The sequence below is a fragment of the Sturnus vulgaris genome, chromosome 2 (genome assembly GCF_052056855.1).
Source record: "Sturnus vulgaris isolate bStuVul1 chromosome 2, bStuVul1.hap1, whole genome shotgun sequence".
Lineage (NCBI taxonomy): Eukaryota > Metazoa > Chordata > Aves > Passeriformes > Sturnidae > Sturnus > Sturnus vulgaris.
Window position 1 is genome coordinate 103,899,129 of NC_142244.1, and position 22,574 is coordinate 103,921,702.

A 22,574-nucleotide genomic window follows, 5' to 3' on the forward strand; every position below is an offset into this window, starting at 1 on the left:
TTTGTACCCCCATCTGAGCCAGTGACTCCTGGCTCTCTATTGCTTAGAGGAGAAAGTGGTGCTTTTAAGATGATTCCTATTTATCCTATTCCACATGGGTACTTCAACATAAGAGGAATTCCTATTCTAAATATGTGTTTTTCAATAAACAATGAAGAACAGCAGGATGTCCAGCTCGTATACAGGCATGGAGGAATCCATACTGATATGGAATTAACCTACTCCTCGTTTCAAAAGGGAAAATCAGGAAAGGAAGGGGTAACAAGCTCTTCTGATTGAGTCTTTTCTGATCCTATTTGACAACTCCTTGCAAGAACATATGTAAGTGTCTTCAAGGAATGGGGTACACATTTTAGTTCTGTAAAATAACTTAAATAGTATCAGAAAGCATAGAAAACATTTTACCCTATATACTTGCTAAAAGAAGTATTTGCCCTGTTTGGGTTTTGGTAAGCAATACAATATTTTGAATGAAAAATAAAGGTTTACAGCTCAGTTAAGTGCACTTCAGAGCCCTAATCATGCAGACTAAAAATACAAATTGCAGATAAATACAAATTTTAAAAACATGTAAGAAAATAATTTTGAATAAACAAATCCCAGTTACTAAAAAAAAAACCAACAAAAAAGCAACTAGAAACATGAATACAATTAACATCTCCCTTGAAACCTTACTCCCTCCATGCAAATTCTCACCTGTACTTTGTGTAGTCTCCTCTGAAGACATATCTGAAATAGAAAAATTCGTAACAGTAAGATCTATAAAAATAAAATAAAACAATAAAAACCCAAAAGTCTAAATACAGCAAAATCTAAATAAGAGAAACATTAATAACATCTTGCCTGAAGAATTAATAGGATAGGTGATAAAAATAACAATAGAGAATTCTACGGAAGAAAAGATTAAAAAAGTAAAAATTGTATTAATAAAGTATTTTACTTCTATGAATTTTTGAGAAAAAAATCAAGATTTTGAACAGAAACTGAATATTATTTATCTAAATTTCATTTCAGAACAACTGCAAAGCTTGTTAAGAGTGTTCAGATTATCTCAATACTAATTGGATTAAAATTCACGTTGTTTCAAAAATCTGAGTATCTGAATACAACCAGCTGGGAATCAAATTTTCCTCAGATAAGTTCCTTTTACTGGTTTCATTCTTTCAGAAGGTGTAGACGAATTTTTGCATATCCAACTGCAGTAACTGCTTAACCCCAAGGACCTTTTCCTGCATGAACTCACAACATTTATAAGCAGAGATGACACTGGGTTTGGCCAACTGTCTGTCCAAAAAAGCTGTTTTTGTCAATAACCATCTATAAATAAAATAGAGTAATGATGTAAAGTTTTTTCAGCTACATCAAAAAGGGAAAAAATAAAGTTAAATTAAGACAATAGATGAAAATTTAAAGGGCTGTGCTTAGTGAGAATATTTTAGGTGTCTGCACAGGAATACAAAGTGGTCAGAAGACCACTTTATTCCACTTCAATATGACAACTTAGTGACTTTTTTTAAGTGGATCAGATCAGATTCACAACAGAAGAAGAAATTTTCTAAGGCAACTAACAAGTAGTCAAAATATGAACAGTGTGAAAACTAAGTGCTGCTTTCATCTGTATTAGTTGGTCTAGTATACACCATACATTCAATATACAAATACTGAATGTGATGCAGCTGTTAAAGATGAACCATTCCCAAAGAGAGACTGTATCTATAAAATAACAAGATCATGTGTGTTTGCATCTGTATAATTTCTTTTATCCAGAGCACTAACTCTATGTCAGCATACATTAAGCAAGAAAGCAGCTGGCTTTCACACAGGTTATTTCCATGTGTCTCATTCTTAGTTTTTTTAAAATGCCTTCATAGATGATGCTTATCACCCCTGGTTCCAGGACTTATTAGAGCCTTGTGTGTGTGCACTCTAATACACGGCATGAAATGCCATCTGCTAGGGTGGGAGGAGATGTAAAGGAGCTCTCATTACAATTTTCCTCCTCTACCATCTCTCCAAACTCTTCAGTACTCAGATAACTGAACAAAAGGCTCCTGATCAAGCAACTTGCACCTACTTCACCCCAAGCACCACTGCCACAAGCGATGAGTGATCCTATAAGGTAAGCTATTTACAATGTATGAATGAAACAAGTAATTTGAAATGAAAATATTTTAATTTTGGAACTCTATTACACACTCTATTACTCTATTACACTATTACTCTATTCTGCACTACCGCAGATAAAATCAGATCTAACTAAGAGGAAATACCAAAAATTGGAAAAATCAGTAAAGTCCTGATTTTCTTACCAAAAGTTGTTGTTGCAGCTGATTCTTCTGAATCTGTGAATTTTGTTTTAGATTAAAAAAAAAAAAAGGAAAGACCATTATGAAGTTTCAGACACATACATTATCATCCTCAGCAGGCTTTTCTTATATCATCAAAAGTTTACTGCATTGACCAGAAGAGGGCAACACCTGCTCTTTCAGAACAACACCTCCAAGTTGTCAAAAAAGGCAGATGTAGCAATCTCTGGTTAAAAACAAACAAAAAAGCCCCACAATTTTTATGCACTCAAATAGAATTCGATGCGAGACAATTTTTTTCAAGTAATACTGGACAGTTTAATTGTATAATGTTACAAAGCCACAATTATGTAATGTTAAAAACCCAAGATACGTGCCACACTAGCCTGAAAGCTACATGCTTATCCTGAGTGCTAATTCTGGGAATGGGAATCAAGCATGCACAGCAAGATGGCTCTAGCTGGGTACGAAAAACTCTTCTCAGACTTTTTATAATAACAGTGAGACTCGCCACTTAAAATTTATCCCATTCATATGCATTCTCTTTTCTCTTCTGCAAAAAGCAACGAGGGGGAAAAAAACCAAACTCATTAATTTCAAGTTTGAACGTCTGATCTTAACAGGAACCAGCCAACTATTTATACAGCAAACTCTAGCTATTAGATTTTTATATTGTTACAGTTAGGATTTTGATCAAAAAGAAATTCAGAAATTTGGTATCTTGTTCACATAGCAACTTTAAAGTTGGCCCTTTCAGTCACTGGGAGGTTTGATACTGCCAGAGACAAGTCAAGTTAGAGGTCACAGTTACCACAAAAATATAATCTAAAGAGCAGCTGGATGCAAACATGAAGCACTATTCAAAAAATATACTTAAGGTATTTCAACATCTTTCAAAGGTCAAAAGTCATCCTATAATGTTACTTACAATACACTAATTTTAGTGTAAAGCCTTTCCTACTGCTGCAGAAGATTTAAATCAGAGATACCATAAGTCCCTGAAGAAAAACAGATTTAATTAAAAATAGTAAACAGGAATTTTCTGAAATGCTAAACATTTGTGAATTCCTTGCTCCAGTAAGACTATTTTACATGCCTTACTGAAAACTAGCAATAGCTTCTTTCCAAAGGATAAATTATTTCTGTAATGAAGGGAGAATCAGAATCATCTCAGTGACTTTACTTTCATTTCGTCTGGAAAATTACTGATGCTGTTTGCACCACAAAATTAGCTAATAAGCCAGAATGATGATATGGAAAATCAACTTGCAAGTGTTTGCATATGCTGAACTAACTATCTCTAAGAATTAAAAAGTAACAGTAGCAGCAATCTTACTACACATTTTCTAAAACAAAAGAACAATGGGGCAAAATCCCACAGAATCCCAACATACCTGTTATTTTTCTGCTAGGCAGTGTAGCAGTAGTTTCAACTGCAAAATAAGAAGATTTTTTATGTATTTATACACACGCATATACATACACACACACTTCTTTAAACACAATCCTTTTAGATGTGGTACTCACATCACTTCAAAATGGCTTGCAAAACTGCTTTGCATCCATTGAGAAATATGTGTCAAGACTTTTTGAAAGCTGGAAGTTAAACTCTTTTGAGTTCAGTTTTGTCCTCAGTTTATCTTTTTATACTTAGGTAAGATACAGATTAGGCCATGAGCTTTGCCACTTCTCTTCCACTGCCAATGTACTCAGAAACCTATTCAGCACATTTACCTGAGTGAAGATGGACTAAAATAGCAGCAACTAAAACTGTAACACGTATATGAACACCATGATGTGCATGCACATCATATAAATACTCAGGTGTCCAAGAGCTGCACCACCAAAGAACATCTAAACAGTGAAAGATCAGGCTGTCAGAAATGAAGCAGCTCAGGTGGACATGCGCTGGGATGAAAAGGTGAGCTATTTCCAGCTCAATGGGCCCAGGAAACATGTCCCCAGGGACACCCAGGGAGAGATGCAACACACAGATGGGCTCTTGATCTGACAATTGAAGCCATCTCACTCATGAATGTGAAACGCAATGTCATCAATAGAGTAAAGTAACTAAAGCCTCCCTGGAATAAAGATGGTGGTTGGGCTATCAATGAGGAGGCCCAGCAGATGGATTAAATCACACCACTGCAGGGAATCTGCCAGCAAGGCAAGTGCTATGTGCTTCCCGTGGTAGATGAAAAGTAGCAGACAGCTCCAAACGTTCCCTGCAGCTTGTCACCACTCAAAACACCATCCTGGGCCTTGAAAAACAAGTAGCAACACAGCATTACATATACTTAAAGCACTGTCATCTATTTCAGCACCTTTAATAGGCGAGACCCCGTCTGGGCAGGGAGGAAGAAAACCTCAAGTCACTGAACCTGGTGGGGCACTAAGCACAGTCATGATTCAAGCCCAAGGGTATCACAAGAAGAGAGAGATTCTCTCCAAATATCTGGAGTAGATGGGACAGTTTGTCTACAAGTAATGCCTTGATATCTGGCCAGTCCATCACCGCCATGTCACACTGGTGTGTACTAAACTGTGCCACACAGCCCATGTGCAATGGACAGCAATCAGATCCTTGGAGACCTTGCTGCTGTCCAGGTTGCTGTAGATTACCTCCACCACTGCCTATGTCCTTAGATACTGACACCTTCCTTCTTCCAGCAGTGGTGGCCCACTTGCACCTGTAGTCTACATGACCATCCTCAGACTCTGAATCCAGTCATCCATCTGTGGGACCTCCAGTAATCAATCACTTGGAGACGACACACAGGAAAGTGCTCTGAGGGAACAAATTCCTAGGTAGCCTAGAATACCTTCCTAGGTAGCAAGGTGTGCAGGAGAATTTGGGCAGGTGCCTAGAGCAGTATTCACCTCTGATGGCATGGGAGTTTACACTCAAGGCATCCTGGTGAGAAGGCAGATCTCTTGCAGGAAGGATGTATTGCTTACACCAAAGACAGAGACTTTTGGTACTGTTAGGTCCTGGCATACACCTACCAGGCCTGTGTCTCACACCCTGAAAGGGGCAATAGGGTCTCTGCATCCAAGGAAAAACAAATGGATGCTGTAGCTGAATCAGAGACACAACCCTAACCATAACATCAAGAGGGAGCTATGGAAGTGGAGGTTGATCCAGTTAGAGAAGGAGGAAGAAGATCCTCTGGAGGTGATGTAGAACAACAACTCAGAAGAGGCAGCCTGTTCTGCAGCAGGACAGCCACAAGAACAGGAGAGGGAAATGACAGAAATCATAAATGAGACAGAAATTAACCTCCCTATTCCTGAGCGAGGTGTGAGATGCACAAAGATGACAGCTGCCAGCCAGGTAAACAGATTGTTGCCTGGCTACTCCAATGCTGGGATACTGGGACCAGTGATCTGATGTCAGAGACAACATGAGAGCTTGACAAGACGAAAAATGTCAGTTCATTTTTATTGAATGTCTTTCACTGCATGAAGCTACTAAAAGCAGCAACTCTGAAATATGGCAGGATGAATAAATGGAAATTGGATTAATTGCACTACAAATGTTAAAGAGTTTTCCATGAAACTGTTAGTTTTAGTTAATTTACACCCAGGGTAGAAATTTTCTTATGTAGAAGAAGGATATATGTATTAAAATAATACATATCCATTAAGTTAAAGCACTAGTAAAAATTCACACCTTTATACATATCAGCCTACCAAATTTAAACTCCTTCAGTAAAAATAAAACAAAGTTATATCAAACATCTCTTTTGAGGCAACTTTTGAGATTTTCTTTTGACAACTTTTTTGAGAATTCTGCCAACAGAGAAGTAAAATCGCTCTTTTTTAAAACTAGAACTGTAGTAACTTGATAGATCATGAAAATCTGGATATAACTCTAACTTCTATAGTAATTTTTCAGGAAAATTAAGACTTCTCACTATATGTTAAGTCCAGATAAAATATATACTTACATATTTCTGTAAGAAATATATGTTCTAGAGCTCTTATGTACAAGTGCTGTTACTTTAACATTGTAAAGAGATTAGGTATTACAGATGCCATAAAATTATTTTCTTAGCACCTAGTACAGGCCTGGCAAAAACCTTAATACAACATCAATACCAACTTTAATATGCAGAGGTGGAGCAGTAGTCAGATAAAACTATTCTGTATTGTTTAAAAAGTAATATTTTTTAAGGTAGAATGGGATGAATGAAGATAATTGACGGAACTTCTGGTTAGAGAAGGAAGCATCCTTCCACAGGTGGGCAATCTGGCTTTCCTACTCTAGAAAGTGAATTCTATCTCCAAATGTTTGCCTGTTACTAGTCTTCATCAGTACAAAAGCCCTTATCTCCAAAAAAAAGGTCTGGAGGACATTAAATTCTCAAAAGGAACTCACCTGGATATTCAGCATCTCGGAACAAACACCACCACACTGCTTCTTTTGCCCATTTAAAAAATAAAATCTGTACAGGGAATCTAACATCTTTCTCACTCTAATTCAGTGGAGACAGTCTTGCTGTACACAAGCTGCCTTTTGCATCCTCCATATCCCTTCAACATCGTGAAATTTTGAGAATACAAATAGTACCCTGAGGTAGGTACAAAAATTGTTCATTAACATATTTAGTTTTGTAGCTTAGTAAGTAGACAGTGAACTGTAAAAATGCCAAATGCTTTTAATAGCACATCTAGCAGTACAGGGAGTAAAACAAACTAAACACGAGTCATTAATATGGAGCTGGCAAATGCAGCAACTGATGATGGCATGCATAATCTGAGAGGCACTTTATTTATGAACACCAGTCTAACCATGACTCCTCTTACTCCACAACAGTCATATGCCTACAGCTGCTAGAAATTATCCATGAGTATGAGACTTGTCATTTTCAAGGTCCAGCTTTAAGTTCGTTAACCAAGTCTTTAATCAGAATCACCTTTGCATACAGAAAGGAGGAAGGAGAGACTCGTATATAATTTATTTGATAACCCTCCTCCTTTGTTGTGTTTAAGAACAAGAAAATAAAGTGAATAGATTTATTTGGAGACGGATTGGAGTTCACTCTAAAATATCCCTAAAGTTGGCATGTAAAAAGGAAAGTAACTCGAGATGTGTTAGTTACAAGCTAACAGAAAATTTATTGCCCTTACGTTGTTTACTATTGATAAGAGCATGAAAATCCTTACATATATGAAACCTCCATTTATTTGCTCTATGGATTTTCATTTGCAACACTGTTAGTTTAGGATCACCAAATCAATACACCTAACATATCCTATTCCAAAACAAAGGATTACACATTGTAATAATACTTTGCTACATTTTCTCTAATAGAAAACACTCTTGAAGATTCAAACAGTAATTAAATAGGCAGTATTATTCATTGTTTTTGTTGCAAGGGAGATAGAATGGGCCCCCACAAGAACTGTTTGGTTTCTTTTCTGAAGGAAAAGGCAACTTGATTAAATGAGGCAAGCACTGGTTTCTGTTGCTAACATGCATCATTAGAAACAAAAGCAGCAAGTCCCTTACTGTCTCCATATCACTTTATACTGTTCTGGCACAAATAGCTAGCTAAGCCACGACCTGGGAATCCCATCTGTGTTCCACAGGAATGAAACCTGTTTAGCAGCTCTCACCACAGCCCCACACTACAACTGCAAAAATGGTGACAACCTTCATTTCCCAATGACTTCATCTAACAATGGAAACCAGTGTAACTTCAGCAGCTCCAGACTGGCAGGAGACTAAACCTATTAACAGTACTTAAGGATAGGTGCACAAGCTGATGTAGCTCTGAGAGAGACCAGTAACTGGCCCTGTCTGAAAATATAGCCTTGTGCTTACAGTACTCCTTAGCATGACAGCTTTTAATTCTCAAGCTACTGGATCTTTTAGATGGGATGGTCTCCACATGTCCTGCTGAAACTGTTCCACCAAGCAACGCAGCATTGAAAAATTAATTCAGTGAAAGGCACAAGGTAAAGAAAGGCACAAAGAGGCTTTGGAACACAATGGTCAAGATGGGGCAAATGGTTCTAGTGCCTGCAGCAAAAGCACTGTCACTCAAAGTATATCATTTGTTCAGTAGCTCAGGCACAAGATAGAGAAAAGGCCCTTAAAGCATGAAAGGTGTACAATGTTCTATCTCCAAGTGTGATAACGAAAAAAATCCTTTTTTTCTCCCTACCTTCAATCTCACTTATGAGCAGTACACTGTTTCTCAAATTTTTTGGAAAAGCAACACCCTTTCTGATTCACCTGTCTTCAGGCAACCCGGTCTGTGAGAAGCAGTTCAGTTTTTCCAGGGTGGAGAAGGGAGAAGCAGCTGGAACCTGGCTTCTGATAACAATATGGTGCAAGAACGACATTACTGGCAGCAGTTCCTTGCCCCCCTGTCTCAGGAGAACAGTGCTGCTCCTGACTAAAGCTGTTTTACCTAACCCTTCATGATCGTCTTTAAATCTTTGCAGAAAGCATCCTCTGAGCAAGCCTGAGACTGGGCAAGCACCTATTGGGCTTTCTTTGGAGGAGAAAGAGTCTGAAATTTAGTGAACTGGAGTGTCCCCATGGACACTCCCCCTGCCCAGCCTGTGTGATGGGTGAGAAGGGGCAGGGGACAGCACAGAGAGAAGGGCTGTGACAGCTGGCCTCTGTCTCAGGAAACATGTGAGACGATGCAAGGGCAGCTGCTATCTAGTCAGCTCCAGACACCAGCATTGAATGCTAAGGAGTAGCAACAGCCCTGCCAATCTGTCAAAGCACAACAGCATTCCTGGCAGAGAAACATCCATTTATGGACTTATATATGTAGGGCCTAGAGGAGAGATTTAAAATCTTACTTGTATTAACTGAAAAACATGCTGAAAGTGACAACAGTTTGTACTAGCACCCAGGACTCTTCTTTCAAAGAACAGGTAGTCTTGACTAGGTTCAGTTCTCACAAACAGATCAACAGCAAATTGAAGAATCCCAAGGGACACCCTGGTGGGTATGTAATTTGTTCTCCTGAAGCCACAGTACTTGGCTGTCTGTGTATCACAGAATTACATGAGACAATCACGATTGTATATTGCTGTTAAGATCAGTTTTGACTTACACATAAAAATACAAAGACATTTATAAAAATCAGATTTTCTAAATAAGAAATTACAGCACACAACAGTGCTGAAAGTTTTTTCACCAAAAATTCAACTCATTCAGTCAGTGGAATTGATTTGTATGAAGAATTCCCCTCAGAATGGCCAAAGCCAATCTTTTAATTTCAAATAGATATCTAGTATCACTTTCTGGATAATGTAATTACAAGCATTTAAGACTTAAAAAGACAATTCCACTTGAAATTTTTAAATCTATACAGATCCTCTCCTAAACACTTTTACAGGCAACAGTTACCTGTTTGTTAGAGCAGTTACCAGAACTGTGCAGCAACTACTGCACTCCATTTGCATTCAGTGAAATGAAGATGCCCAGCACTGATGTATTTTACAAGACCTGCTCATGAACATAACTGAGTAGTTCAAACAACAAAATTTCAATATGGTGTTGTTCTAATTATTTGCAGAAGCAGGCACTGAAAATATGATATTAAATTTTCCTATTTAAATTAAATCCATATTTTCCATTAAGAGATAGGGTCCCTTTAACATCTGACATACCTTTCAGCTGAATAAATGTTCTGCCAAAATGAACCATTCTGTCATACAAGGCATTAAAAACAATAATACATAAAAATCCTCTACAAGTTAACAGTTGTTAGTTAGTTGCACACTGGAATCATTAGCCTACCCTGACTTTCTATGTAAGGTAGATTTTGAGGCACACTGTATATAAGTTTATAGGATAAAACTTGAGTGTAATCTTGGTTTCACGTTTTGGTGCCCCTCATAACACCTTGTATCTGCTCTGATGTCCTGTGGTGGCACCATGGAAGAAAGGATGAATTACCACTAGCCACCAGACAGAAACAAATGTCAGAACTTGTTCACATCAGGCTCAGTTCATTTTAGCATCCTTAATAGAAAATTTAGGCTCAGTGTTTTTAACTCAGCTTTGATGTTTCACTGCTTGTAAGAAATTAGGTTATAAATACAGTTTTTATCTGTTTGTGGAAAGTTGTACACTAGATACTGAGGTGAATCAAATTATTACTTCTCTGAAAGGCTAATTTCCAAAAAGCCACTTTGTTTGGTATCACAGGAGAGGGAGGGAATGAGAGCAAAGAAAGGGAAGGTCAAACACGTATTCTGTTAATAGGTACAAAGTAAAGTGGCACATGACTCATCAAAAAGGCACTCCAGAGTTAGGTATTTTTTCCCATCACATTTCCTTCAAGAGCTTCTAGAGGTTTCTTTAGTATTCTGTCCTTACAATTTTAGGGAAAAAAAAAATGGCATTGGGGCAAATAATTTACGTTTTCATCTTCTGCTTTCATGAACACAGTAATACAGCCCAACAGCTGTTTGGTACCCAACAGACTGGATGAGTGGATGAGTGACAGCTGCATTTCCACTTCCTCCCTGAGGATGTAAAGCCTTGAGACTTCACCCTCCCTTCCAGGAAAGGCAATCCTGTCATCAGATGGGGACACAGTTGGGAAATCTTTAAACAGGATTACATGAGCCTAATACCTACCTTCTACTGTCCACATCTGCAAACTAGAATGAAAGCCCAAACTAAGTTTTCCTCTTCCTTGAGAATGCAGAGGCAAAATAGTCACACTGGGCTGGGCACTGATCACTCCCCTTTTCTCCCATCAGCATTAAATTGCTCTGTACTCAGAAGTGTGGAAACCCCCTCCAGCAACACCAGCAGCAGGCTCAGTAATATTGAAAGTTAATAGAGTATGTGAAAAAGAGAAGGCAACATCTTAATCTTGAAGGTTGGACAGGATGGTTTAGAGAAATCCAAAATGCCACAATGTATTCACTGAATTATAATTAAGATAAAAAACAACCAAAAGCAACTGGCTAAAAGTTAAAGCACCAACATCACACAATGAGACAGCAGTGCTTTATCGTCAGTGTTACTATTTACAGTTGTGGCCCAAATCATCTATTTGATTTATTCATTGAAATTTGTTAAAGATATCCCATCATATCTGTGCTCCTTGCATAAATGCACAGCGTAACAGTTTGGATATTTGTATTTGGATTAAGAAAGTTACTGTTTAATGTATAACTGAAATGATTAATGTTTAAACAGTGCATTTCATTGTGAAGTTATTATTAAAGGCAACCTAAAAATATCACATGTAAAAATGACAACTGAAAAGCTGGTACTTACAGGTGATTACAGTTTCTTTTCAAGGATTTAGCACTTTAAACTCATTTATTTACTTGTGTGTTTGTTCTCTTAAATCACCAGAAACTTTAGATTACTTAATAGACATTTTTCTTGCATCACACAGATACAAGAGTGACATCATTCATATTGTCCACGTTAAAGTATGTAGCTACAGAGGAATCATTAATCAAAGAACAAGATAAAGAAATTTTCCAAGGTTAGAATATGGAATAGTAAGCACATCTTTCTTCACTTATGCATTTTTAAATACCAGGAGGTGATCTGTAAAGTGAGAGACATTCAACCTGCACTCTTCTCACTATATCACAGCTGTTATGCTACCTCTCACTCTTAGCAAGAGAGGAATTATCAAAGGAACATGAAGAATGTATGTGGAAGGCCAGTGACGCACCAAGTGCGTGGCCTCCTTCCCTCTCCAGCCCTGCCTGCAGTGACCACACCAAGCAGGAGCACCAGAAGACTCTGTCACTGGAAGGAGCAAGAGTTTCATCTTTAAATCAGATCTAAAAGCTCACTGTTGAGACCTATTAGTCCAAGAAATGTGATCAGCCTCATCACAAAGTGGGGAGCAGTCTGATGCCCTTTCTTGCAAATCTTCAGATGCATAAAATATGCAGCTACTGCAAAGATAATCCCAGTCATTTCTGGGGACTGAGCTTCTCAGTTAAAGTAGAGCATACCTTTAAATGCTAAGCATGTGTGTGAATCTTAACCACAATCAGGATTTTGATCCTTATTAGACCCCAAATGGCTAAGAAAAAAAAATTAATATATTTTTGGCAATTTGAAAAATTTTCACATAAATTATAAAATCTAAAGTAAAAGAATCAGAAGAGTCAACAAAAAGACAGGAAAATAGATGCTAAGTAAATCTAGACTTATTAATGCAATGGATCACTGGCAATGAGACACCAATCAGACAACAGCTTACACTGCACAAGGACTTTGAGTGGTTAAGCAAAGACGAAATCACAGAAATGATGGCAGCCTTTAATAGAGCATTTTACAAATAATTGTTTTATGCAGGCACAAAATGCCAATCAGGTCACAAAATAATTTCTGAAACTTGTCCTCCGGCACAATTATGACTGTAATGAACTACTTCCTCTTAACCTTTTGTGCCTACAGAGAACTTTCCTAAACTTTAGCCCTTTGCCAGTTACTTTCATTGCAGATGTAAGATTAGATCCTTCTGCAGACTTACTACTCAAAGTCCTTCTGTTTTAACAAAAAACAGTTACAACAGAGAAGCTTCCCAAATCAGGTAATTTTACACAGGCGTTCAGAGGAATTTACTGAAAGAAATCAGATTGTAAGAGTAGTAGTAACATCAATTAAGATCACCTGACACAGACTATTAGATACTTCTACCGTAAAAGTTTTGTTATCTATTGGACTGGTATTTGCTAAATATATGCTTTTCACAGGATGACTTGTGGAGCTAAAATGCATCTATTACTGAAGTGAGGCGAATAAACTGTAAAAAAAAACTCCAGCAAGCTTCTCTTTGAAAAGCTGTTATGTTCCCAAGTTATCTAGAGGAAATAACTTAGATTTGGCAGTAGAGATCATCTCTGCACTGTAATAAACCCCTGTCAGCATAGTTATTCAGTTTGGCTAAGCAACAAAGCTTTGGAAACAATGCATCTTACACACTAACTAGAGAGCTCTTGCAGGTAGACAAAGGATTTCAAAAGCTGCTAAATCACGAATTCTAAAATTATTAATCAGTTGGGGCTGGAGATGGGCATTGCCTGATTCAGCTTCCCTGTGATGCTTAAGGATGCTCAATATTCAGGGAAAAAATTGCTGGAACAGAAAACAAGGAGGTTGTCCTTTCTGTGCATCAGTAAAAGATAATAAGATGCTCCACTCTGACCAAGATTTTCCCTACTATCCAGACATACCTCTCTCAGACTTCCATTGTACCAAATATACGTCTGGTAGCCAGAATGTTCCTCCCTTCAGCCTTAGGACTGTGTTCCTTCAAGCACAGCCAGACATGAGTAAGAGTCCTTTCTTCAGCTCCTTTCCCAAATCACACAACCCAACAAAGAAACTGAGCTCCCAACTACTGCATCAAGGCCAGCAAAGGCATTTCACTCATTTCAAACCAGTGCTAGCAGCATTCTCCATTAGTCTTGGTTTGTTGGGCACATTTCTTTCTCTCTCAGAAAAAGAAAACTGGTCACCTTGTTTTACTGCCCTTACCACAACACTTTGAATCTAGTCCAGTCAGGCAGTGGTGATAAGATTACATAGATAAAAGATATTTTTTAATCTGCATGAAATAGATAGGTACATTTTTTAAGTAGAAAGGTGATGAAGATTATAACTGTTTCACAGTTAAACTGATTCACTGATGCTATACAAAAATTTTAGGAAACAATAATTGAGATAGCCACATTAAAATCTCTTAGGGGATAATGTCTTTCCTATGATTGATAAATTGTATTCCATCAAAGCTTGATTAAAGTTTGTCTTTTTCTGCCAACAGATTTGATAGCAAAACCTAAATACAGGATTATTCTCTTGCTTGAACTCAATTTCTCTGAAAATAAAATCTTGGTTTGGTTTGATTCAAATGTTTCTATTGTTCTTTTTCAGAGCAGAGTGGAATTTTTAGAAATGTGTGAGAAACCATTTGGTCATTTTAATAAAGGAGACATTACTGATACTCATAAAGAAGAAACTGGATCCTCCTATAATTTTTGCAGATGTAGATCCTGCCAGCTAATATGGTGTAGTGTGCCAGTGAAGCAGTGAAAAGTTAAACTCATTGCAATTTTGGCCCAGTAAATGTGTGGAATGAGAACCAGCAATGCTCTCCTCTGCATTTATTCCCTGAATAGAATATGTATATATTAATTATTTTAAGACAACATTGATACATGCTCCAGTATTCCAAGGAGTTTTAGTTGCATGCATCCTGCTCCCATACTACACAAAAGATTGATAGAAAAGTTGAAGCAATTTGAAAGTCTTTAAAGGACTGATGCTATACCTTTTCATTTGGATAAAAACTGGGAAAAGCTGCAGGCCCTCACATGATCTCATCAAGAATTTAGCTAGAAATTATTAATAGACTAAGACTTTGTAAAATCTGGAAGAGAAATTCTAGACACACTCAGATCAACTTTTGACTGAATTACTATTTCACAAGCAATGCAGTGGTACTTACCACATGGTAAAGAGTTATCCTCTTCTACCGTTGTGTTATAGGTCCAATCCTCCTTTCTCCAGCGTATAACACCACTATCCTGGCAGTCCTCAGACTGTGTTATATTTGCCTTGTCCCACATTCTGAACAGGTACAGTTCCCCAGTCATACCCCGGTGAGGTGACGCAGCTGTACCTTGCAGCTTTGAACAGCCAAGTAAAAACTGTCCTTTTCCAGGCAAATTAACTTTCCCATTTAGTTTTTTGTGTAATTTTTCTGTTCCATTTATGAATACTTTCATCTCCTCATTGTCACTTTTCCACTGGATACATATTTGGTTCCAAGTGTTTTTATGAAGTTTTACCGAAGTATTTATTTGTTTTCCAAACAACCATATCTTCATTTTGCCATGATCTCCTGTAAGTCCAAGCTCATACTTATTTGCAGAGAGATTGGTGTGAAGACTTTTTTCAGCATATACATATGCTGTCCACAGACTGTTTGAAGAATACAGCTTGAGGTGCACACAGACAAGGAATTCTCTCAAAGGATGCAGAGAAATTCTTGAAGACATGCTCCAAGGATCTTCACATGCAGTCTTAAAGACGGCTTTGTATCGCCCTAGGAAATCCTCCTGATCTAAATAAAGAAAAGGTGATTTGTAAAATTATTTAGTCTTAAAAAAGATCTTTCATACAAAAGTTATTCTTCCATATAGTACTGTTTCTAGGCATTTTCCTAGGAGATTTCAAAACAAAACATTAAGAAACAATCTTGCAACCTACTTCTTTGGATTTATTTTTGTGGTGATGAAGTGACAAATGTGGAGGCAGTCAATAAATCCTAGCTGCTCATGAAAGCTTTGAAGTAAAACTTAAGCACAAGACCAAGGATGACCATGTAGAATCACAGAATCATTCAGGTTGGAAAAGATCACCAAGATCATCGAGTCCAACAGTCAACCCAGCAATGCCTAGTCCATCACTAAACCATGTCCCCATCTTTCAAGCACCTCCAGGATGGACTCAACCACTTCCCTCCACAGCTTAGTTCAGTGCTTAGTAACCCTTCCCACAAAGAAACATTTCCTAGTATCCAATTTCTAGTATCTAAACTTCCCCAGGTGCAACTTGAGGCCATTTCCTCTGTTGGTTACTTGGGCGAAGAGACTGAGCCCCGTTTTGCTACAACCTCTCTTCTCTTAAGGCAGAGAAGCAAGAGGATCTTCCAAGAGCCTTCTTTTCTCCAGGCTAAAGGATCCCAGGTCCTTCAGCTGCTTCTCAGAGTACTTGTACTCCAGACTCTTCACCAGCTCAGTTGCCCTTCTCTGGACTTATTCCAACACCTCAATGACTTTCTTGAAATGAGGAGCCCAAAACTGAACACAGGATTTGAGATGTGGCCTCACCAGTGCCGAGTACAGGGGGACAATCCCTGCCCTGTCCTGCTGGCCACACTATTGCTGATACAGGCCAGGATGCCATTTGCCTTCTTGGCCACCTGGGCACACCCTGGCTCATGTTCAGCAGCTGTCAATCAACATCTCCAGATCTTTTTCTGCCAGGCAGTTTTCCAGCCACTCTTCCCCAAGCCTGTAGTGCTGCATGGGGTTGTTGTGACTCAAGCGCAGACCCCAGCACTTGGCTTTGTTGAACCTCATACAACTGAGGCTTCATTCTGCTCCTCACTCCTGTCTTCCAGCTCAGGGGGCTGGGTACTCTGAGACTAAGGCAAAGAAAGCGTGAAGTACACCAGCCTTTTCCTCACCCTTTGTCACTGTATTTCCCCTTCATCCAATAAAGGCTGGAGATTCTCCTCAGCCATTTTGTTGCTAATGTATTTATAGAAATATTTTTGGTCTTTATGGCAGCAGCCAGATTAAATTTCAGTTGGGTTTTGGCCCTTTTGATTTTCTCCCTGTCTAACCTTAAGGCATCCTTGTAGTCCTCCTGAGCTTCCTGCCCCTTCTTCCAAAGGTCATAAACTCTTCTTTTCTGAGTTCCAGCCAAAGCTCTCTGTTCAGCCAAGCTGGTCATCCTCCCCACTGTCTTTCAGCAGGGGGTGACCTGCTCTTGGCCCCTTTAAGAATTCCTTATTGAAGAAGAATGTCCAGCCTTCCTGGACTCCTTTGCCCTTCAGGCCTGCTTCCCAAGGGATTCTGTCAACCAGCTCCCTAAACAGGCCAAAGTCTCCCTTCCAGAAGTCCAAGGTGGCAGTTCTGCTGACTCCCCTCCTCAAGTCTCCAAAAATCAAAATCTAATTATTTTGTGATTGCTGAAGTCTCCAACCATCATCCACCAATCCTCTCTGTTCATAAACCGGTCCAGCAGGCACCTTCCCTATAAAACCAGTAGCTCCAGATAATCCCTCAAACACTGAAACTTGATCATAACTGTTCAGTTCTTGTAGGTTGCTTGTTTCCTCCATTGTCCCAGTACAGGAAAGGGCAGACTTTTGTGGTTGTAGATGTAAACTCTTGGGAGCTGACTGTTATTTTGTGGAAATACGCACATTTCATTCACATAATCATTATCATGGTTGCTTGCTTTAGAGTGCACACAGCAGCAACAAAATAAGAAAAAGTTCCTATGGAACAACAGAAAAATTAAACAGCCTGTCAGATGTTCAGCCAGTGCAAGAGAATGCACTACTGGCATCTTTAAGGAGATCATTATCTAATATTTATATTAATATTTTTATTTTAATAAATATACACAGAGTTTTTATCTACGCTCTAGAGGACGTATGGGATTAATCATGATTGGTCAGGGTTGGAAAGCAGGAAAAGATTATCCAACATAGGAAAAAATCTTTTCTATTAGCTCCTCTGTAAGAAGACAAACTTCCAGGCAAATTGGATCCGTTTTTTTTTTTTTCCAGGGTAGATTATGTTCGTAGTCCTAGTTAGCTGTCAAACTCACAGCCAGTTCTTCTGTAATGTTCTCAAGCAATCAGAGCACCAGCTTTCATCAGGCCAGTTCTGACAACTTTTCTGTCTCTTGACCTCCAGGCTCTCAAATTTCTTTTTCAACAGCAACAAGGAAAAACAAGGAGAAAGTTCCTAACTTCCAAGTGCAACTTGATAGGTACAAGCTACCAGAAATGTTTGAAACAGAAAATATATCCATCTAGTTTCATGGAAAGTCATTGATACCTATTCTTGTTGCAACCTGTAGATTCAAGACTCTTTCTGCAATGTTAACTAGCAGAAACTTGCAGGCATTTTTCACAGCCTGGAATCATTCCTGAAGTTCAATATATATGCCAAAGTGCCATGCAAGGCCATAGACCAAAATAAAAACTCTCTGGGTACAGGCTAAAATTAGGTGAAAATTCTAACTAGCAGACAGTGGATTTTGAATGGTGAGTTAATACTTAGATTGGTTCTTAATGGCAAAGGAGAGAAAAGACATATTTGACCCAACAGCAAGCCTCCCCCGCCTAACCCTGCAGCATGAATTCATTCATTCACTTTGGCCACTTGTCAGTCTGAAAGCAAAATCCGGGATACTTGGCTGAGAACACTTTAGCATGGAAAACTAACTTTTAAAATTACTTGAAACTGGATGAAGAAGAATGGATGGGAGGGGAAAGTGTCACAGAATAGGAGATTTTTCAAAATGGGGGCTCAGATATATCTACCTTTTTAAGTAAAATTAAAACAGATCTTCACCTTACAGCATGGACGGATCATAAGGAAACCGATTTTATAAAGGAAATGGCCAACTAGTTACCTGCCAACACTGGTGACACAGTCTTTCCAAAAAAAAAGAAGAAAATTGCTCAAGTCTTTCATTATTAAGTAGAAATTTTTGAAAGTTTTGAAAGACTTGATGCAACAGCTGTTCTTTGAACAGTGTATATCAGAAGTATACTTCCCATGACTCATATAGCCTCCAAAATTCCTGTAAGCAATCCTGAGCATGCAGAGATGACCAAATTGACTGGTAAAGGAAGTTTCCTGACACAGCTTCAAAACATGAAGTCACTGTTAACTATCCAAATTGACAGACTGGAATTCCATTCCTGAGCAAAAATACTGATCAAAACTGGAAGTACCATCAGCAGACTTGGTTTTGGAAGTGAACAAATTGTGAGAGAGGTTCGATTTCGTGCAAAGCATTAAATCAGTTCATATGCCAATAGTGGATTAAAGGGCTGCTAGATTCTATTACACTCTTTAGGGGAATTGTCACTTTAAAGCTGTCAGGGGAGCCAGAGTGGACACAACTTGTAGATGAAAACAGTTGTAAGACAGGTAGTTAACAGAAATTATGCAAAATGAGAACAATCTGCTAATTATTATCCTGGTCTGCTCTATAAAATCCAAAAAGACTGCTGTTGATCAATATGCAAGCCCTGAAGAATTAATCTAAACTAAAAAAATTGTTTACATAGAAAGGTCTAGCCTTCTGGAAAATGGAAAGCTGGCCCCCATTGCTCTAAACAGTCATCAAAAAAGTGCCAAAAAGGCATGCCAAAATTAAGAGAATAGATACCAATACTATCTGAATTGTTATAAGAAAGGCTGGAAATTTTAATATGCTTTATCGACCCAAAGAATGCTGAAAAAGCAGAAAATAAATAATAATCATAGTCAGAAGATGCACTTTGTTGTTCAGTGCAGCATTACATTACATTAGAAATTGGTTATCAGTATTATCCTGACTAAGCCTCCTTGACATGTGGGTGGATGCACTGTAAGGAGGAGATGACATTACAGTAAAGCCTTTGGAATATTTGTTAATCATTTTTTTTCTCTAGCAATGGTGGTTATGGGCTATGACCCACCCTTGAGCATGGAACTGAGGAGCTGGAGCTGCCTGTGCTCTGACAGAGGCATTCCTGTAGTCTTCTTGCATGTAGACAATACAATACATTCAGAAAAGTAGCCATGAACACACCTTTATCACCACAGCACAGAAAAGGGAGCACAGTAGAAAGAATGTTTCAAGCAGCTCCAGAGTAAGAAAAATCAGGAAAAAATAAATAATGATAATTTAAAAAAAAAAAAGTGAAAGAATCCCACAATTTGGAGTGAAGGTAACTCCACTCAATAGTAATTATGGGCTGACTTTTCAATGTCTTTTGCTGCATTTGGGCACATAAGTCTTTTCAGAAATGCAAATTTTTTCTTCTTACTATACTTACCTCTAAGACCTGCAAAACCTGGGGGTTTTGCCCTCACTAAAACTAAAAGCATGTACTTAATAAGCATGTTCTCTTAAGCCCTAATAGAAATCCTGAAACCTATGTACATACTTTCATATGTTTAAAATGAACTTTCTGAGAATGACAACATAAACCAAAAATGCATCTCTTTCTTCTTTCTAAACATTTTTAGATAGTGATAATTGGTATCTTTACAAGAGATAGCCAAGTGTAGGTATTAAGAATTAGACCTAGAGGAGCAGATTCTCTCAGTACATAAGCACCAGGGTTATTTTCCTTATATTACTAATAACCACTGGATCAGTACAGCTGCATACTAATACAGTCAGGTATTCTCCTGAATAAAAATAGTCACAAGTTTATATGTCTACACAATCCGGTTTTGAATTAGTAACAAAAGTTATTAACTTCTTTGCAAGTGTTTGCCACCTGTGACACATTTGGCTCACTACAGTCCATTAAAATGATGCCAAAAGACTCTCATATACTCACGTATTCCATCTACAGCTCATAACGGTTTTTTTATAAAAAGTCTAAAAACTTTAAACTTTCTACCTGTGGGCCACTTGATTCTGTTGAATATTTTGAAAATCTGAAGCTAAGACCTGTTTCCCCAAAATCAGTTTCATCCCTCCTTTTCATTCACAGTTCTATTTCTTTAGCTGGGGATAAACAACATCACATTATCCAGCACCCTGAAGATCAAGAAGAACACGGAAATTCTCCCTTCATATTTTTTGGCGAACACTAACACTGGCACCTCAGATGAGGAGAGAACTGAGAAGAGACTCTGCTGACAGTACCAAGTGCTGACAGCCTAAAACCAAAAAACCCCCATAAAATAGTGGGAAAACGTAAACACACTCCTGTGTCAGTTTAGCTTTCCTTGATGATTACTAATAGTTCTAAGTGATACAAAAGTGAAAAATGAAATCCCTCTTTGCTTGCTTCCTCAGGCCTTTAGATATAGTTGAATTTTCCCTGGAAAAACTCTTCTGTGACATCTGTCCATCTGCTGAGCAGCTATGTCCTTTTTACTATTTAATGTACAAGAGGTTAACACCTCTCCATCTTAGTATCAGGTTTATCACCTGAATCTCAGATTCTGTCTCAAGAGAAACATTTTGTAAGTTACTGTATCTGGAGAATAAGAGTCAAAACTAGTCTAGTCTGTAACCTATGAAACCTCATTGGTTGTACAACGTTGTTAAGCAGGCATACTTAAATAAATAAAAAAAATCAGGCGGTAAATCTGAACTGCAAGAAGTTTTGACCTAGAGTAAAATAACATGCCATGACACAGAAAGCAACTTATGAATACTAGCCATAAAGTATACAGCAAAAAACACTCCAAACATTTTTAATACACCAAGCACATTATTAACATGATAAATGCATTACCCACTATTGACAAAAGGAAGCTTTATGAATGACAAGCACTGTTATCTTTATCAGCTGAGGTCCAGATTAGTAACAGATTAACCATCAGTTTACAGAATAGCCATGAAAAACACTAATTATTTTACTTTACCTCACACAAAAGCATCATTATGTCAGTTATCCACAAGAACCTTATGAATTTATTTTCCATTTGCTGTTACATAAAGAGCATAAACTGCCAAGTTCAAATATGTCATTTCTGTTACATGTTTTGGACCTTGCTACCCTTTCCTTAGCCATATTCAGATCCACAACCAACATCAATGCAGGAGATGTTCTACACTCACACACGCTCTAAATACAGCAAATCTCAAAGGATCTTGTGGTGTTTTCGTAAGAGCAGTGTGAAAGATTGAACAACATGTTCTGAAAATAGTAACACTTCCAGCTCAAAAAGACTCCAGCAATAAAATAATTTGTCTTGTTACTACAAATTGTGTTTTGGTTCTCTCCTCATCCAAAGCCTAGAAGAAGTTACTACCAATGATTTTTTGTGAAAACATAAAAAGCATCCAAAATGCTAAGCTGTTTCATTTCTTGTTAGGTACAGTTTTCCCCCTGATTTCAAGAGGCAAAAACTTGCCTGTTTTAATATATTCAAAAGTCCTATTCACCAAGACTAATGTAATTTATTTGGAATACCAACACTATACAAATTAGGAAAAAATTCTCTTACCTTTGCTTGCTGTAGCCAAGAACAACTGAAGTAAAAGGACTGCTTGAACAATCCTGAATCTCAGGAAAATGTCCTGTACTCTGCCAACACAGCACTGCTGTTTTCCCCAGGCAACCATTCTAGAAGAAATAGATAAATAAATAAACCACAATGACTAGAAATTCTGTAGGTGTGTGGACGTTATGACAAAATATGTTTCCAACACGAGCAGAAGTCTTCTCAACCCTGTCGTACTATTGGGTGTATACTGCACAGAAATGCACTTGCCAAGACACTAAGAGAGAAAGAGATGTTTGCTGAAAGGGAAAAATACCCCCAAACAAAAAAAAAAATCCAAGCTCTAATTCTCCAAAGACTACAAATATATCAGAGCATGGCCATGACTCCTTGCACAAATAAGACTTTCAGCATTTGAAAATAAACAAACCCCTCCAAAAGATTCCCACACAACAGCAACAAAAAACCCAACCAAAAGCTGAAAGAGAAAGCATGGAAAGGTTGTCCAAAAGCTTTAATAATCTCAGTAAGTAT

The 22,574-nt window shown here is 38.0% G+C and overlaps 1 protein-coding gene across 3 annotated transcripts in view; it reads right to left on the reverse strand.

Annotated features, from left to right (window-relative positions):
- ADGRG2 (adhesion G protein-coupled receptor G2) overlaps nucleotides 1-22,231 on the reverse strand; it is a 46,784-nt gene extending 24,553 nt beyond the window's left edge. The window contains exons 1-5 of one of the 3 annotated variants that reach the window (XM_014875807.2): nucleotides 22,044-22,230; nucleotides 14,777-15,394; nucleotides 3,701-3,739; nucleotides 2,310-2,342; nucleotides 697-729 (exon numbers count right to left, since the gene is read on the reverse strand). In XM_014875807.2, coding sequence (XP_014731293.2) covers nucleotides 697-729; nucleotides 2,310-2,342; nucleotides 3,701-3,739; nucleotides 14,777-15,394; nucleotides 22,044-22,161 — 841 coding nt within the window. In that variant the 5' untranslated portion in view covers nucleotides 22,162-22,230. Of the gene's footprint in view, nucleotides 1-696; nucleotides 730-2,309; nucleotides 2,343-3,700; nucleotides 3,740-14,776; nucleotides 15,395-22,043 lie in introns of all 3 variants that reach the window. The other 2 variants (XM_014875805.2, XM_088160250.1) reach the window with 2 other exon arrangements.
- Nucleotides 22,232-22,574: the final 343 nt, after the last annotated feature.